The 18,649-nt window shown below is 50.0% G+C and overlaps 1 protein-coding gene across 1 annotated transcript; it reads right to left on the bottom strand.

Annotated features, from left to right (window-relative positions):
- Nucleotides 1-4,189: 4,189 nt before the first annotated feature.
- LOC133091891 (ADP-ribosylation factor-like protein 6-interacting protein 1) lies at nucleotides 4,190-4,845 on the bottom strand. Its single transcript, XM_061191072.1, has one exon. It carries the CDS (start codon nucleotides 4,802-4,804, stop codon nucleotides 4,190-4,192), a length of 615 nt encoding a protein of 204 aa, XP_061047055.1. The 5' UTR covers nucleotides 4,805-4,845.
- Nucleotides 4,846-18,649: the final 13,804 nt, after the last annotated feature.

The following is an 18,649-nucleotide window of genomic DNA, read 5'->3' as shown; positions in this document are numbered from 1 at the left end:
TGTCTCTTCCAGAAAAATGATACAATTATTTTATTCAGATCCCCTTAAATTTTTCTTTAGGAAGAATTTTGTTGTTTTCGCGCATATATATTGTGGTAGAGTTTTCCTAGGCGTTGTACAGTTTTGCTGCTTGTGTGAAACGGCTGTTCTGTGACCTTGCAAATTGGCCACTGGTGTGTAGGAAGCCTATGGTGTTCATATGTTGACCTCATGTTATGTAAATGGATTGAAGATGGCCCCATATTGGCCCTGGGTTGCTTACTTCCTCACGGCAGCCTGGACCTTTAGCCCAAACCCTGCTGGCCCCAAGCTCAAATTTTTACACATCCAGTTACTTTAAATATACGCCAAATAAGCATATTTTTGCCATTTGGTGCCTGCCTCCTTTGCACATGTGAAATCTGCCGGCAAACGGGGCCTGTGGAAGATTCCAGGTGGCTGCCGCTCTTCAGAGCCCTCTGGCCCAGAGATGCCCCACATGGTGCCGAGCGACATCAGTGATTCCCCCGGAGGTCCTGTGCCCTCCTCCCTCTCTGGCTGGTGGCCCTGGGCTGCAGCCTCTGGAAGGTTTCACACTGTGAGGGACTTCCCCCTCCCCCATCCAACCATGACAAAAGGCAGCCCAAATGATGGTCATCCCACTCTCCTGCCACCTTGAGGTCAGATCTTTTTCCTTGAACTGCCCTGAAATCCTCAAACTCACTACAAACTCACTACAACTTACTGAATTGTTATTTAAAGTTGTTTTCAGTTGATTAACATTATTTTTCACGTAACTGTATAGTCAGTTATGACTTCTCTATATCTTCCTTTCTGTTATTTACGTCTCCTTTTGTTACCGGGGCCAAGCTTGTATTGCTTGCCGCAAGACAGGCCAATAGATGGAGTTGTTGGGACAAAGAATAGTGTGACTTTATTCAGAAGCCAGCTGACCGAGAAGATGGTCGGCTCGTGCCCCAAAGAACCATCTTGTCTGAATTAGAGTTCAGGCTCCTTTTATACTAAAAGAAGAGGGAGCAAAGTCAAACACTTCCTGGTTCCTGGCAGCCTCCAGAGGAGATGTGTTAATTTCGTCCCCCTGCAGTCACAGGTGGGTCCGGTCAGGATGTTTCCTGTGAGCTGAACAAAGGTATTTTAGCTTAATGCTCATTACCTGGGAAGCAGGGTTCCCAGAAATGGACAATTATGTGTAATTTAAGCTTATTGGCAACATCCCTTTAGTGATTAACTTGTAATAGAATACAAAAAGGTTCTTCCCTATTACAGAAGGAAGACCAGTGTTGGCGTCCCAGGAACAGAGGCATTTAACCTTTATTTTTAAGGTGGACATTCTTTACATCCGGTCAATGTGCCCTTTTCTTCAGTAGTTAAACAGACGGACAATGTATGTTTGACAGGTCACAAACAGGTTGAGTTAGCATGAAATTCAAGGTGACTCATGTATAAGCCAGAATGACTTCCCCAGACCTCAACATGTGAACATTTCTTTTATCACTACCATGCGGCAGTGAGGGGGATTCTGTGCTCACGCCCCGTGTCTAGGGGCGGGGGCTCCAGGAGCCCAGGGACAAGGGCCTGCCGTTGGGCGGTGGCACCATCTGGGCCGTGTGGCCTCCCTGGTGGCTTTGCACAGTCTTCCCACCAGTCCAGCTGCGGCCCCGCTGACTGCCTCGGGGCCCCCAGGCGTGGCCTCTGGACCAGGTGGTTCCGCTGCGGGCACCTTCAGCCCTCCCGCCAGCACCCAGACTCGGGCCAGCCGGTGGGTGGCGCTCAGGGGCAGGTTTGGGGGTGACCGGCGTGAGCAGACGAGCAGGTGGGTGAAGGTGGTGGCCGGGCCTCTGGTTTGTGCAGCTGTTTGCTGCTCCTGCCTCTGGGCACCTTGGCCTCTCCCTTGTCTCTGCTCGGTCACGCCTGTCACCACCCGCCCACCTGGTCCCTCCCAGGCCACAGAGGGGCCTCTGGTTTCTCTCACTCGCCTCGACGGCTCTGATGCTCACTTCACACTGGGGGCTCCACACAGGGGCCCCTCCTGAGTGTGTGTGTATGTGTGTGTGTATCTGTGTGTACCTCTGTGTGTCTGTGTGTCTTGTCTCTGTGTGTGTGTGTGTGTGTGTGTGTGTGTGTGTGTGTGTGTGTCCTGGCTCTGGTAGCCTTAATCCTGGTGTTATCTTACTTTTCAAATATAACAGACATCTGACTTCCCCTGTGATTTTTGCTGCCCATTATTCAACCCAGGATCCTTTACCTAACAGCACTCCTGCTGGGCTTTTATCCCAACTGAATTCAATCTGTGCTCATTGTAAACTGATTGTGTGGAAATCCTCAAGTCCACTCCAAACCAGTCTGGAGTCACCCAGGTGGTTACCACTTTACCCCCACCTCCTTGAAGGATCAATGCTGAGTCAAGCTGTGCAGAGATGCCAGGAGGAGCGTCAGAGGTCAGTCCTCACATCCTTCCCTCCAGGGGACACGGTGAGTTCCCCAGAGTTTCAGATTAGAAATCCCTGGGGAGCTGTTTGGTTTCTACTAATTTATTAGACAATCAGGTAAGACCCAAGTGCACAGACCTAAAGGTTTTTGACAGTTAAACATCTGGGATGAGCAATTCCACTCCTAGGTATTCACCCGAAAGAATTGAAAGCTGGGACTCAAAGAGATATTTGCACTGTCATGTTAGTAACAGCGTTACTCCCAAGAGCCAAAAGGTGGAAACAGCCCAAATGTTCATTGGCAAATAAATGGCTAAACAAAATGTGTTATGTATATACAATGGAATATTTTTTTTTTTTGGGATTCCAGCTTTTTAATTTTTCCCCTTTTACACAAAACAAAGTAGAAGAAATAATACAGGATTAAAACTGCAAAAGTAGTTAATTGGTAGAACACACATACACACAAAAATCTAGGAAGACAAGCTTATTTACAATGAGGAAACATGTAAATTATGGTAGTTTGTATACGAAACATTAAAAAAGAAAAGTCAAACATATGCTACATGGGTGCCACTGTTTACAGTAATATTGAAGGGGAGAAAACAACACTTATTTAGGAACAGATATACCACAAGGTCCAGGTTTTACAGCATCAGTGCAATAAATTCACAAAACTATATTACAGCTAGTTAATCAGTTTAAGAATTGTTCCCAAATATGTCACATTTCCAGCCCTCAGAGGTTCATTCCTACAGATTTCAACTACTCCATCTATGGGGACAAAAAGCAGTCAGTGTTACCATAAAATGAGAATCTTGAGGCTTACCTTTAAAGGCTTATTCTGGTCTTGAAAAACTAGTAGGATTTTCTACTGAAATGAATCTTGACTAAACACAGGATGAGTTTTGTTCTTTATTGGCTGGTCTTGGAGTGAAGGTCATAGACATGACTCTTAACCTATTATGTACTTTAGTTTCAGTTAGCTGAAAATCTGAAATTAAAAGTATGCTAAAAATCCTAAATACCATCTTGCGTAAGCCTGCTACTAAAAAGCCCTTAAGGATGTACTAACTTCAAGTTTAAGTGCACGGGAACAAGAGTTCTAAGCCTGTCAGATTACCCATTTGGGAGGAAGGATCAATGTTTCCAACAAATTGCTAAATTCTGCACAAGGGAGAAGCCAACACATACTAGGCCATGGAATTACTTTCATTTTATTCCATGAGGATTCTTCTCCCACAGTATCAAAACAGAATGAGGAATGAATCTTAACTGGTCTCTTCATCAGAAGTGGTAAACTTGGTTTCTGTATTCACGAAGCCAGACAGTTGTTTAAGCAAAGTGTGGAAGCAGACAGTAGAACTAGCTTCCTGTAGTCACAGACCACTATCTTGTATCCAGCTAAAGCAAAGATCAACTTGAACAGTTCTCCCAAGCCACTGTTAACTGTACTAAAGGATGAAGTTCACCACTATATTATTTTAAAACTAAGAGTTCAATTAACCCTGGGTGAGAAAAACCAAGACAAGTGGTAATGTTGAATGAGTTGTCCATATAAGGCCAGCTGATGACAACACACCCTTGAAGACACTGGGTATAAAGCCTTATTTGGCAGGTCGGAATTTCTACTAACTAAGGGCAGAATGAGGGACAGCAAAGAGCTACATCCGTAACATTTTAGTATCCAGACAGCATAACAGACACTGTCCCCAAGGACAACGTATACGCCATTAATCACACTGAACAAAGCAGATGCATTATTCATTTTTCTTTTCTCTTTGTTTGAGAAGCTTGTTTCTCTCTCTTTTGGCCATTCCAATGTACTTCGAAATGATCCCATGTTGGTTTAGTCCAGGAAGCAAGAGTAAGAAAGTTTTACTTTTCAGGTGGCTGAGAAAGAGGTTGTGGACTTGCTGTCCCACCCAAGCAACCGCAGCAAGAGAAATGATCATGGTCATGAAGTACGTTTTAGGCTTTTCTTCCTTTAGCGCAAAGAGGCGTTTCCACCAGCCCACAGCTCTGCGTCGAGTTTTTACTAGATTGCTGCAAATTCCATGGAATCTCTGCCGTTGCTCAGTGGTCCATTTATTGGAGCCAAAAATTCTAGGCGCTAGAATGGGAACAAGGTAGTCAGCCAAGCACAGAAACATAACAAAACAGGAAACACCTGACAGAACGGATGGATCTAGATAGTAGATCGTCAGAAACACCAAAGAAACCACACCCATGATGGCAGGTGGAAACCAGGCTCTTTCCCATCGGAGGACTTTATCTGCCATCAGCATCACTTCTCCCCATCCTTGCAGCTGCTCTTCCAGACTTGCAGCCTCTGCAGCCAGCAGGTTGGTGGTGCGATTATCTCCTTCCGCCATTGTTCCCGAGGTGCCCCCTCAGCGAGCGCAAGACGCCCCCCAAAACCCGGCCTTCCTCAGAGGCACTCACGACAACCCTAGCCTATACAATGGAATATTATTCAGCCTTGAAAAGGAAGAAAATTCTGACACATGCTACAACAGGGATGAAACTTGAAAACATTATGCTAAGTGAAATAAGCCAGACACAAAAGGACAAATACCGTATGATTCCACTTACAGGAAATATCCAGGATAGGCAAATCCATAGAGACAGAAATAGAATAGTGGTTCCCAGGGGCTGAGAGGGGAGAGAGAATGGAGAGTGATTATCTAACAGGGACAGAGTTTCTGTTTCGAAAAGTTCTGGAGATGGGTGGTGGTGATGGTTACACAACAAAGTGAATGCACTTAATGCCACTGAACTGTGTACTTGAAAATGGTTAAAATGGAAAATTGTGTTATCTATATTTTACCACAATCAAAAACAATGAATAATGTAAGAAAAAAAAACCTAGGATGGGTTTGGAAAAATTTTACTAGACGTGGGCATGGACATGCTTGGGAAAATCCTGGCAGAGTATCAGGAGGAATGGAAGCAAATTAAACCTCTTTGAGACCTCTTGCTTAGTCAATTTCAATTTCTTCTAAGTAGCAAAACATTCAAGACCAACAACATAAAAGCTTTTCACAAAAACAGGATTGATAAATTTTATGGCCCATTTACATTGTAAATCTTCAATTAAGATGAGAAATAAACCAGCCTTGAACAGGTATTATGAATTAAACTTTGTCCCCCCCCCCCAAAATTTATATGTTGAAGTCTTAATCCCCAGTGCTTCAGGATGTGACCTTATTTGGAAACAGGGTCTTTACAGACTAATCAAGTTAAAATGAGGTCTTCAGGGTGGGCTGTAATCCAATATGACTGGTGTTCTTATAAAAAGGGGAAATTTGGACACAGACACACAGGGAGATGTCATGTGAAGATGAAAGCAGAAATTGGGGTGATGCTTCTACAAGCCAAGGAACACCAAACATTGCCAGCAAACCCCCAGAAGCCGGGAGAGAGAGGCAGAGAACAGATTTCCCCTCAAGCTTGGAAGGAACCACCCTGATGACACCTTGATCTTGGACTTCTGGCCTCCAGAACTGTGAAGCAATAAATTTCTATTGTTTAAGCCAGCCAGCCTGTGATACTTTGTTATGGCAGCCCTGGGGAACTAATACAGGTGGCTTAAAACAACAGAAATTTTTTCTTCCCTCTGTGACTGTGTTCAAATTTCCCTCTTCTTAAAGGACACCAGTCAAATGGGATCAGGGCCCACCCCACTCCATCTTAACTAATTCGTCTGCAAAGACCTCATTCCCAAGTAAGGTCACATTGACGGGCATGGGGTAGGGGCAGGGTTAGGACGTCAACGTATCTTTAGAGGGGACACAATTCAACCCATGACAGTCTGCCCTCTGGCTGCCCAAAATTCACGTCCTTCCCACATGCAAAATGCGTTCACACTATCCCAGTATCCCCCCAAGTCTAAACCATTCCTGCATCAATTCTAAGTCCAAAATCTCATCTAAATACCATCAAGTCAAAGTCCCAAATCTGTGCTCCTCTCTGTGTCCCAGACCTGGCACGGAGGTGGTGCTCAGGGAATGGGGACCTCCACACCCATTTATTCACTCACTCACTGTTCACTGCACACCTACTGTGGGCTGGTCCTGGGGATCCTGAGATAAGTCAGACAGAATCCCTGAGTCTGATGGGGAAAATTAACACATAAATACATAATCTGAATAAAATGTAATACTTTGGCTTCTTCTATCACAATGCTTATCACACTGTTTTATAATTGTTTACCTGAAACAATCTAAAAAATGCACAAGATTGCATTTTGTAAAACAAAGCCAAATGGTTTCCACTGAATTTTTGTTTCTTCTTCCTGAGATTTTACATCTCTTAGAACTGAAAAGAGTTTTTCATTAGAAGCTTGTGGTTTGGGCACAAACTGAGCAAAAAAAATTTTTAAAGTATCTGTAGGATCTGTAATGATGTTACCTCTCATTCCTGATATTGGTAATTTATGTCGTCTTTTTTTTTTTTCTTTTCTTTTACTGATTGGTTTAACTAGAGGTTATAAATTTTATCAACCTTTTCAGAGAACCAACTTTTGATTTTCTCTATTGCTTTCTGTTTTCTATTTCAATTGATTTCTACTCTGATTTTTATTTTTATTGTTATTCCTCTTCTTCTGTTTATTTTGGGTTTCAGTTTTCCTATATTTCTGGTTTCTTATGGTAGAAGCTGACGTCAATATTTCACTTTCCTTCCTTTCTTTAAAAGATTAAAAAACAGCTTTATTGAGATATAATTCACATACCATACAATTCACTCTTTTAAAGTATACGATTCAGTGGTTTTAGTATATTCATAGATATGTATACAACCATTACCACAATTAGTTTTAGAACATTTTCATCACTGCAAAGAGAAACCCGTGCCCATTAGCTGTCATTCTGCATTTCCTCCTCTTCCTGCTCCCGGCAACTGATAATCTACTTTCTGTCTCTGTTAAGTTTCCTATTCTGGACATTTCCTAAAATGGAATCATATAATATGAAGTCTTTTGTGACTGGTTTCTTTCACTTAGCAGAATGTTTTAAAGGTTCATCTGTACTGTAGCATGTATCAGTATTGCATTCTTTTATTTAAAACAATTTTTTTAAAGCCCCTTTTTTAAAAAAAATGTTTATTTTCTTTTATTATTATTTATTTATTTACTTTCGGCTGTACCCTGTGTCATGTGGGATCTTAGTACCCCGACCAGGGATCGAACACCTGCAGTGGAAGCGCAGAGTCTTACCCACTGGACTGCCCAGGAAGTCTCAGTATTGCATTCTTTTATATGGCTGAATAATATTCCAGAATAGTCCAAACAAAAGGTGGAGGAAGGAGGAATTCGATCTCTGTGCTTGAGCTGAGACGTCCATCTTCTCCTGCCCTCAGGCACCCGCTCCTGGGTCTCCAGCTCTTGGATTCAGACCAGGACTTACACCTGACACCCGTCTGGTTCTCAGGCCTTTGGACTTGGACTGAATTACACCATCGGCTTTCCTGGGTCTCCAGCTTGCAGACAGCAGACTGTGGGTCTTCTCAGCCTCCATAACCCCGTGAGCTGAGTCCTATAATAAACCTCCTCTTATATAAATCTCTCTCTATCCCTGGTTCTGTTTCTTTGGAGAACCTGACTAGCACTAACTCAGACCTCTGCTTCTGGGCTCTGAGCCAGTGACAGGTGGCTGTTCTCGTACATGAAATATGGCAGCAGAGACCGAGCACACTTCTCTTGGCCCGATGAAGGATGGCTGCCCACACTGGGGAGGCCTGGGGCCCGCTGTCAGGAGACCCACTGGCCCGCAGATAGAAGCCACATTCTCCAAAATCAACTTCCCCAGCAACAGAGGGAATATTTTGGTTTCCTATCTGCCATGTCATTTTCCTGACATCTTTTCTTGTTGAAAACATAGGAGAGGAGCCATTGGCTGGGCCCTTGGGAACATGTGATCATGTGGTTCCTTTCTGCCACCCACAGGTGGCTCCCTGCTGCCACCGGGATGAAGCTCACATCCCTAGGATGGCCGGCCTCAGCTCCCGGCATGCCCCTCCAGACCCCATCAGCACACTGAACTGACATCTTGCAGACCCTCTGGTCTCTAGAGCCTCAGCTTGGAGCATTCCTTCCTCTCCTCCTGAACACCCCACCCCAAGTTCCCTTTGCCTGGCTGATAGGTATCTTTTGACTCAGGTCCCAACCTGGCTGTCACCTCCTCCAGGAAGCCCTGCCCAGATTGCCCAGGCTGCTTTAGGTTTCTCCTCTGTGTCTTCCTCCATCGGGGCCCTGGCCACACAGGGGTGTGTGCGTGTGTGGGCGTCTTTGCTCTTGTCTTGGCTGAGGCTGTGGGTTCAGCTTGACTCCTCTCAGGTCGTTGAGCTGAACAGAAGGAACTGTCTTTCCTCCCATCCTTCTCCCATCACTGCCCCCTTCTGGTCCCTTCCTTCCTCCTCAGCTTCACCTGGTCCTCCTTCAATGTGTTGTTTCCCTTGCCTGCCGGATAGCGACAGAGCTGCAAGCGGCCTCCTTCCGCGCTCCTGACACCCCCTCTGAGAGTCCAGCCTTCTCTCCGGGTCGCCCCCGCCTTCAGCTCCACACCAGCCTTGATTTACTGGGCGGGTCGGGCCGTTTGCCAGGTCCTGTCTAGAAGCAAGCGATTTGCTTCGAGGTGATAAATGTGGCCCAATGGGCCTCGGCCCAGCCGTGGTTCCCGGGTCAGTCCCGAGCCGCCTTGCTGCTTCCACCCCAACTCTGCCAAGAGTTCAGCCCAGAGGGATGATTTAAATAAGCGGCCCCCAATTTTTCTTTGTTCCTGGAAATATCTTACACACACTATTTACGTTTTGAAAAATCCATGCAACAAGTGATGTTAAATACACTCCTTAGCTGGGAAAGGTGGATTTCCTTCTGCCGGTGCATTTCTATTTCTGCCAGCAGGGGAGGCATCTGGGCTGATGAATGTCCACCACGAGAATGACTGCAGGCGTTTGGAATTTGTCTTCAGAGAGCGGAGGGGGAGCAGGCATTCTGGTTGTTTTGTGCAGCCGGGGAAGTATTATTTGTACCTCTGGGCTCATGAGGGTTTTGAGTGAACAACGTGACAATATGCCCTCAGAATGGCCCTCCCTGCAGGATCCCGAGTCTGGGCAGAGGATGTGGCCCCTGTGTCACGAAGCCACCTCAGCAGGAACGCCTGTATGGCAGGGACAAAGCAAAACAAAACACAACACCTGATCATCAGGCAGAGAAAAGCAGCTAAGTGCCTCCTGCAGCTCTGAGAGGGAATATTCTGTATTCGATCACAACGCAGGTTATGATTTTCAAAAAGGCAACATACAGGGTAATTTATGTGGCAGAATTCTAACTTGCAGAAAATCGCGGAGTGCATGGAGGGCCTTTGTTCTGGGAGCTGCTTGGGGCGTGGAGCAGTGGGCTGTGTCTGTAAGCCCTGGGCCGGGCTGTGGCCTGTGTGCCGGCCTGACTTGGAGCTCCCGGTACCTGCTTCTCTTTGCCCGGTCCGCTTTGGGCTTCCGGGACCAACCGTCCACGTACACCAGTGCCTGGGAACCGGCCCATCCCAGGGCCGATGCCTGTTCAACAAACACGACGGGTATCCGCCCTGTGCCGGGCACGGCTGTGGGTATCAGCGCTGGAGGAGGTGGTGAGATGCCCCGCTCCTGCTCTGGAAGTGCCCCAGGTGAGACAGTCAGAAAAGCGATGTATAAGTCAGAACCCTTCCCTAGGACTTTCTCTGCGGAGTCACCTGCCACGTGCAGTGCCAGCCCTTTTTGCGGGTCCATCCCCCCACCCTGGCCCCCGGACTACAAGCTCCTTGAGGCCAAGGACTCTGTCTTGTGCCCTGTGTATCCCCAACATCCAGCACGGGGCCGGGCACCTGGAAGGTATAGGTGCATGAGTGTCAAGTTGAGCTAACTTAATAAAAGCTGGCGTCCACGCAGTCAGGGGCGGGACGCAGTGGGCTGCCCGCTCTAGCCAGTGCAGCCTTCCGCTGGCTCCGTGTGTGCCCAGTGGAGGTGCTGAAAAGTCTTGAGGAAACGGCAGGGAGGGGAGCTGGAGCCGGGGCCGCCCTGCTCTCCCTCTCTGCACTCTCGGTGACCCGGACGGGTTCCTGCCCCTCGCTGCCACGGTAGGGTGCACCCCGGGCTCCATTACCTGCAGGCCCTTCTCTGGGGATGTCTGGGGCAGGGCGAGGGTGTGAGTGTTGGAGTTTGATGCACTCAAGTTTTAGCCCACCTCCACCCCTCCCTGGCTAGTAATTCCTCACCGCCGAGCATCCACTTCTTCCCCTAGAAACACAGGGGAAGCAGCCCCAGCCCCACAGGATGCTGTGCAGTTTCAGGGAGATGAAAGGTCTCAGCACTGCACGGGTCTCAGAGCAAGTGCTCGAGACAGAACAGCAGTCGCAGTTATTGATATTGGCCCTGAAAGGCAGTGTACTGGGGTGAAGATGTGGCCACATGCTCCAGATATGTGCACCCCCTGAGAAGCCCAGGAGCTGGCCTCTGATCCGGACCCTGCAGCTAGCCTCTCTGGGGAGGCAGTAGAGGGAGAGAAGGCTGGCTTGGTTAGTTTATTTGAAACAGGCTCTGACCCTTCCTAGCTGTGTGGCCTTGGACAAATTGCTTAACCACTCTGAGCCTCAATGTCCTCATCCGTAAGAGGGCGTGATCTTGAGGTTAGATAGAGGAGGGTGGATGGTGGGCAGCGATGTGTGAGGGACACTGCTCCCCGTGGTGGAGGGAGATGGGGCTTTTCTAAAGGCTGGGTCCCTTCTTTGGGAAGTTCACTTCCCTGATCTTCCCAGGGCTGAGGCTGAGTGGCCCCCAGAAAGTGAGAACATCGGGCTCTCTGCCTCAGTAGTCACTGGGTCTGGGGAGGCCCTTAGCAGGTCAGTTAGGAATGAGTTTAGCTGCAAGTCTGAAAACCTGACCAGCAGGGACTTGAACATATAAGAGTTTATGTTCCTCCTGTAAGGAACAGAACAAGACGTCTGGAGGGAGTGGCCCCTGGCATGATTTCGGCTGCTGCATCATACTGCCAGGGATGAGGCTGCTGTGTCTCCAGACATCACATCCACATCCCAGGCAGGAAGATGGAGGACAGCAAGACCTTTTCCCTCCATGGTCTTTGCTTTTGGGGTCAAGAAGGGAAGCTCCTCCATCAGAGTCCCCTTATATCTCATTGGTCACCACCGGGTCATACATGCCCAGCCTTTAAGCAGTCGCAGGCCGGAGGAATGTGATGCCAGGACTGGTGTGGACCAATCAGGACTCACCCCTTTCTTGCGGGGAACCTGCCTTTTCTGAGATCCTGAAGGCTCCAGGTGCTGCCTGCAGCCTGGTGGTGTGCGGGTCGGAGATAGGGTGGTGGCCGGGGCGGTGAGGCAGTGCAAAGTCTGGGCACACGTGGCCTTACCCAGGCAGGAACCGCCCCTGTCCCTTGTAAAGATGGAGAAAAGAGGACAGGTGACACAGTCCCGTGTGCAAGGTCACACCTGGTGGGGACTTGCCCCAAGCCACCACTGTCCACGCCTGATCACGTTCCTCTGGCAGATGCTGGAGCCGAGACTCTGGCAGGGAGTGTCGCCCGCGAGAAGTTACTTAGGCAGGGTTACATCCAGCTGGGTGCCTGGGAGCCATCTCCATCGGAGGCATCCCTGGCTTGCACGCCTCCAGCGACGGGGAGCTCTCCACCAGCCCAGGCCAGGCGGCTCTGGCCAGGTACTGTGAGAACAGGGAGAGCCTCTCAGTCCCTGGGGAGGCCGGAAAACAAACAGACAATGGAAACTCAGCCAGGAAAGTTTTATGCACCATCTGCACTCCGGCCATGGTGTCTAGAGAAAGAGCCTATAAAAATGCAGCCTTCCAGCCAGGCCCAGGGGTCAGGGGGTGGACTCGTCCAGCCCCTGGCTTTCAAGTTGTTAAGCAGATCTCTGCAGCCCTCCCCCCAGCCTCAGGCATGCCCTTGTGCCCATGGCTGTGAGAGATGAACCAGACCCAAGTGGGTCTTCGGATGTCTCCCTCTCTGTCTCTCTGTCTCTCTGTCTCTGTGTCTCGCACCTCTTCTCTCTCCTCTCTCATTAAAGCTAAAAGAGTACTTAACAAAAAACACCTTGAGAATTTCCAGAGCCAGCACGGAGCTGCCAAGAAAACTGCAGACTCTGGAAAACAAAGAGTTGGCAATGATCCTTTGGCCCGACCAAGGAGGGTCTGAAGAAAGATTCACCCTCAACCTCCCTCCAAACTCCCCACCAAAGACAGAAGCCCGTCCCCAGGAGGGTCCAAAGTAGGGGCACCAAGGCCGATCTCAGTGGGGTGCCTGTGTGCAGAGGCTGGTGGGCGTCCCCCAGGTGGATGAGAAAGGGGATACTGCTCTGTTGGGGGGGAGAATATGAACACCAGAGGAGACTGTCATCTTTTCCAGACCCTGGGCCAGCGTGTGTGCTGGTCTGCAAGGTCTGGTTGAAGAGCAGAAACGGCCTCTGGGGGGGAGGAGAGCAGCGGCCACAGGATGCAGGATTGCAATGGACCAGTTGCAGAGCCTTGGCTGCTCACGGTGAAGCCAGGAGCCCTGGGCCCTGTGGGTCTTGCAGGCTGGGAGGAGTCACCTCCCTCCCCCCCTCCTCCTGCACTGGTAGGCTAAGGGCGCCTGCCCTGGAGTGGGACGCCGCTGTGAGCCTCTGCCACTCGCTCCCTGAGCCTTGCGTCTGCATCTCCAACCTGGCTCATAGTTGCCGGCTCGGCTTAGTTTTGCTGCCGTAACAAGCGGCTCCCCAGTCCCAGGGGCTTGAAGCAAAGGCTTGTTTCCTGCTCAAATCCCACGCCCCTCAGGGGCCAGATGAGGGCCCTGCAAGACGTCTTTCTCATCCCTTGTCTGAGGTTGGGGTCCTCAAAAGCCGTCCTTGAGATAAAGCTTTGCTTGCAAGCAGTTTACCTGGGAGATGACAGCAGGAAGTGCCAGTAGGGGAAGGCGAGAGGGAGGGAAGGAGCCATACGAGGCTGCTTTATTTGGGGCAGACGACCCCTGTGGACAACGGGCTCAATCCCACGGGGCCCTGGGAGAAGGTATAGAACCGCCCCACCCAAAGGCAAGGTTACCTAGTCGAGGGCAAGGAAGCTGCGGGTAGTCTTGTCCATCATGGGCCCCGGAGGTGGGTTGCCCAGCACTTTCACCCGCCTGCAAAGAAACCCAGGCCAAGCACCCAGAGACAGAGCCGGGGTCCTGGAAGGAAGCCCAAGCACCAGTGACACCGAGAATGGGCACCAACCCCGTCTGCTCTGCTCCGGAACCCAGGTCGACTGGGAGCCCACTCCCTGAAGAGCTGCCAGTGATTCTGTAGGACAAGGGGATGAGATGTCCTGTACTGGTGCTGAAGCTTCCGCCAGAGGTGATGGGGGCCACTGGTGCTCATATTTTATTGGCTGAAGACTGAGACCTGCCCCCGAGTTCTCCTGGGTGGGGATGATAGTCCTCACCTGGGGGTGGGGGGAGGATTCTATCAAGTGTGATAGCAAGCAAGTAAGCATGTAGCTTAAGGGACTATGCCACGTAGGCGCTAGGTAAATGTGAATTTCTTTATTTTGCATTAATTCAGCAAAACTTTCTAAGCCCCTCTGGGGGACCAAGCATGGAGCTGGTGCCAATCCCTGCCCTCCATGAGCTCGGACTGGCGAGGACAGCTACGTTGGCACATCATCGCAGTGCTGGGAGAAAGCTGGGTCTGGGGTCTGTACCCTGGAATCCCACAGGGTAGAGTCACGATAAACATCCTAGAGGGGGGATGTTGGGGAGGGGCTTTGAAGGAGGGCTAAGAGCTCTTCCGGTGGAGAAGACGTCTAAATAAAAAAGTCATCCTTCCTCAGGAAGTAAAATGCATCACAACTCATGGATGCCTAGAACTTTGAGGTTTACAACAGTATTGCTTATATGTAATTTCATTTATGTGTTGAAATGATTCTTTGTGGTAAATATTATCCCCATTTTATGGATGAGTAAAACTGAGGCTCAAGGTTAAGTCAATTTCTCAGGGTGACGCCGTTACAGGGTGACTCAGGATTTGAGCCTGGGTCTCGTATTCTATGAGAAGTATCTCCTAGAGGGGTGTCTCTGTCCCTCAGTAAATGTGTGACTTTGCACAGGTCACTTTTCTCTTCTCAGTTCCTCATCTGCAAATGGGGACAGGCCCCCAGGGTTGTGCATCTCAAAATGAGATGGTGAGCCTGGACCAGAAGGCCCTCTGCTGACATCCCAGGCTGCTGTGGTCATGCCTGTTTTTGCTCGGCTGCCCTAACAAAATACCACAGACTGGGGGGCTCAGACAGCACAGGCTTATTTCTCACAGTTCTGGAGACAACAAGTCCGAGATCAGGGTGCCAGCATGGTCGGGCTCCTGGTGCGTTTCTCTTCCTGACCTGAGGATGGCCACCTCCTCCCTGTGTCCTCACAAGAGAGCGCTGGTGTCTCCTCCTCTTAGGAGGGCACTAACCCCATCAGGGGCTCCACCTTCATGACCTCGTGACCTAATCACCCCAAAGGCCCACCTCCAAATACCATCTCATGCTGTGGTGGGGGGGGGAAGGAAGGGGGTTAGGGCTTCATCATATGAATTTGGGGGGGACACATTCAGTCCACAGGAGACCCCTCTTCTTTCCGGGCTCAGTACCGAGTGCCAGAGTGCTGAGTGCCCTCTCTTGCTTTTGTTGGTTTACCGGAAACACATGCTATTTTTGTTTCCCCTGCTGGTGGGAAGCAATGGGTGATCTTTTCTTTACTGGTGATGGCTTAAGGGGCAGAGGCAAGGCCGGAGGCTGCTGTGGGCACGTGCAGTGCAGCTTCTACGGTCACCAGGAAGTCTCCAGAATGGTCCATCTGAGTGTGTCCACTTCTGTCCAGCCCCACGGCCACTGTCCTGGTGGTCTAGATGGCTTCTACCGGCCTCAGCCTCGCCTCTCTCCTCAAACCCACCTTCCGTGCGGTATCCAGAGGCATCTTTCTTAAAGGCAGATCTGACCCTGGCAACCAGCCGCCTCAACCCTGCCATGCCGTCTCACTGCCTTTAGGGTAAAATACCTCTGCTTCACACAGTCTCAGGGGCCCAGGGTCTGGTCCTCATTTTCCTCTGTGAGATCACCTCTTCTCTGCCCAATTCCCTAAACACCAGGCCAATGGAATGGATTTTGGCTCTGGCCCCTGGCTGCACTCCAGCTGAGAGCTTGTCTCCTCCCTCCCCCCTCTGCTTCTCTGACTCAGGCCCCAGCCACCTGGCAGCCTCCCCAGCCCCTCCCACCCAGGCTGGGTCAGGGCCCTTCATGCTGGGGCTCCTGAGTGTCCTGCGCTCCCGCGAGAGGCAGGTCAGCACCACGCGCAGGGATCCGGAGCTGGGCTGCCTCCGTTCACATCCCAACTCCTCCGCAGCCCTGCCTGGAGACGTGGCAGGTTTCTACCATGCCCATCCTCCGCTTCTGCTTCCTTCCAGCAACCCTCCCCCCCAACCTGATGGGGAGCTTGTGAGGGTTAAGTGATTCTCAGATGTCGCCCGACGTAGCTCCAGGAGTGTCCACAGAGTGAGCCGGGCTGGCTCTGTGGGCAATCAAGGAAGCTCGCAGGCAGTCTGTCCTCTGATCGGACAGACATGGGCTCCCTGAAGGCAAAGCTGTGATTCTTCCACCCCATGGGTTGGCCAGAGCCAGGGCTTGGACAGCACGTGCTGAAGGGTCAGAAACCGTGCTGTCCGCTTGCTGCCTGGTCCTTGGAGTGTAGAATTCCTGTAAAGGTGTAAAGACACCTTGGCTCCTTTCCATGCTCCTGTGACTCAGATTTGATGACTACTTTATTTTGCCTAAAAGACTGGCAATTAGGATTTATGTGCAAAGCCCCTGCTGGGTCAATACCAGGCTGGCAATTGCCCCCTTAATCTTCCCCCTCCCCCTCCCCCTCCCTTCATCCCTCCTTCCCTTTCCTCCCCTCCATCTGCCCTCCTCCTCTCCCCTCTTCCCTCCCCACTCCCTCCCTTCCATCCTTCCGTATTTATTTAAGTTCCTGATTTTGATGTTAGGTGCTCAGGGTTCAGGGGTGAATGAGCTACCCGCCTGCCCTTCTGTTACGGTCTTACGGGTTATTCCAATTCTCTCCAAAGCAGGCACCAAAGGTGGTGTGATGACACAGGCGTGAAAGGAGCACGGAGGTCAGAGGTCGGGAAGGTGAGAGGCAGCCAGGTGACAAGAAAAGGTCTGGCTCCTGGAATTGTGAAGTGCAGGTGCTGGGCTGGCCCTGGGCTCAGCCAAATTCATTCCTTTCTAGTTGGATGGTGACTGAAATCTTATCACCACCCCTCCCCCATCTCTAACATGGGCTAATCCTTCCTCCCAGGTCGTTTTGGAGACCAAATAAGATAGTGGCTGTATAAGGTCTCTGTAAATAACAAAGGCTGCACCCATTTTTGATTTATGGAATTCTACCTTCCCAAGTAAATGAAATTTTCTTGTTTAAACTTTTTTTTTTTTAATTGCAAAACTAAAACATGTGGATTGAAAAAAGTTGAGCCACATGCAAGCTGGTAAACAAAATGGGAAAGGTTTCTCTCCAAATCCCAAAATTCACCACTGTTAACATTGTTTATGCGGTAAACACAGAAACATCTAGAAAGTATGAAGGCTCAGCCACAGAAGTCGTGCTGGCCTCACTGCTGCATGTTCTTGGCGTGTTCCAGACGCTCGCCGAGCCTCGGCTTTGCCAAGTTTACACTGGGGAGGAGAATCGTCTCTACCTTTTGTGCGGGGATTGAATGATCTTTACTAGGCACGGCTTTGTCACAAGCAGTGTCGGCTTGTTCCACAACTGTGGTTTCAAAGCCCTGAGACGCATTTACTGAGCAGGCGTGATTCTTGACTAGCGTTTTGCAAAGGCCCAAAACATCGTGACTCCTGTTATGATTCCAAGAGCGACTTTCATGGCAAACAAGTTGCGCTGGGCTTCCCTATTTTGTTTGCTGAAGTTACTTAATGCCTCCCATTCAATGTGTTTCAAGTCCTGCTTTCCAGGTTTTTAAAAAAGTTGTGATAAAATACACATAACATAAAACCATCTCAACCATTAAGTGTGCAGTTCAGTGACATCAAGTGCGTTCACATGGTTGTGCAGCCATCACCACCATCCGTCCCCAGAATTTTTCCATCTTCCCAGACTCTGTCCCCATTAAACAACAACTCCCCGTCCCCCCTCCCCCAGCCCCTGGCCCCCACCATTCTACTTTCTGTCTCCAGGAATTTGACTGCTCTGGGGATTTATATAAGTGGAATCATATAAGTGGATTTATCTTTTGTGATTGACATTTCACTGGGAATAATGTCCTCAATGTTCATCCATGTTGTAGCCTGTGTCAGAACTTCCTTCCTTTTTTTTTTTTTAAATTTATTTATTTATTTATTTTTGGGTGTGTTGGGTCTTCGTTTCTGTGCGAGGGCTTTCTCTAGTTGCGGCGAGCGGGGGCCACTCTTCATCGCGGTGCGCGGGCCTCTCACTATCGCGGCCTCTCTTGTTGCGGAGCACAGGCTCCAGACGCGCAGGCTCAGTAGTTGTGGCTCACGGGCCCAGTTGCTCCGCGGCATGTGGGATCTTCCCAGACCAGGGCTCGAAGCCGTGTCCCCCGCATTGGCAGGCAGATTCTCAACTGCTGCGCCACCGGGGAAGCCCCCAGAACTTCCTTCCTTTTTAAGATTGAATGTTATTCTGCTGTGTGGATGGACCACATTTTGCTTATCCATTCATCCATCCAGGGACACCAGGGCTGCTTCCACCTCTGGGCTGTTGTGAACAATGCTGCTGTGGACATGGGTGTGCAAACATCTGTCCTAGTCCCTGCTTTCGGTTCTTTTGGCTGTAAACCCCCCCAGGTTGTTAGCACTTTCCGGGTCTGGCGCCAGGTGTCGGGGGTACAGAGGCGAGGAGGCTGAGGCTTCCGCTGTCAGGGAGCCGTGGTCTGGAGGGGGAAGCGGAAGCGGACAGGTGATGCCACTGGGTGGGAGACGCCAACCATTCCTCTGAACGGCAGTTGGGCTTTCTAGCGGCCTCTCACATCTGTTGTTTCATCACTTCCTCACGGGTGCTGAGAAGCAGCTATGAATATCAGCTCCATTTTATAGGTGGGAAACCGAGTCGTGGGAAGATGGAACGCCTTGGCTGGGATCACCTGGTTAGTCGTGAAGCTAGTGCCAGAATTCAGGTCCATGGAGCC

This window comes from Eubalaena glacialis, chromosome 5 (assembly GCF_028564815.1).
Source record: "Eubalaena glacialis isolate mEubGla1 chromosome 5, mEubGla1.1.hap2.+ XY, whole genome shotgun sequence".
Classification (NCBI taxonomy): domain Eukaryota; kingdom Metazoa; phylum Chordata; class Mammalia; order Artiodactyla; family Balaenidae; genus Eubalaena; species Eubalaena glacialis.
Note: the sequence above shows the minus strand (reverse complement) of the source record. Positions and strands in the feature narration are given on the sequence as shown.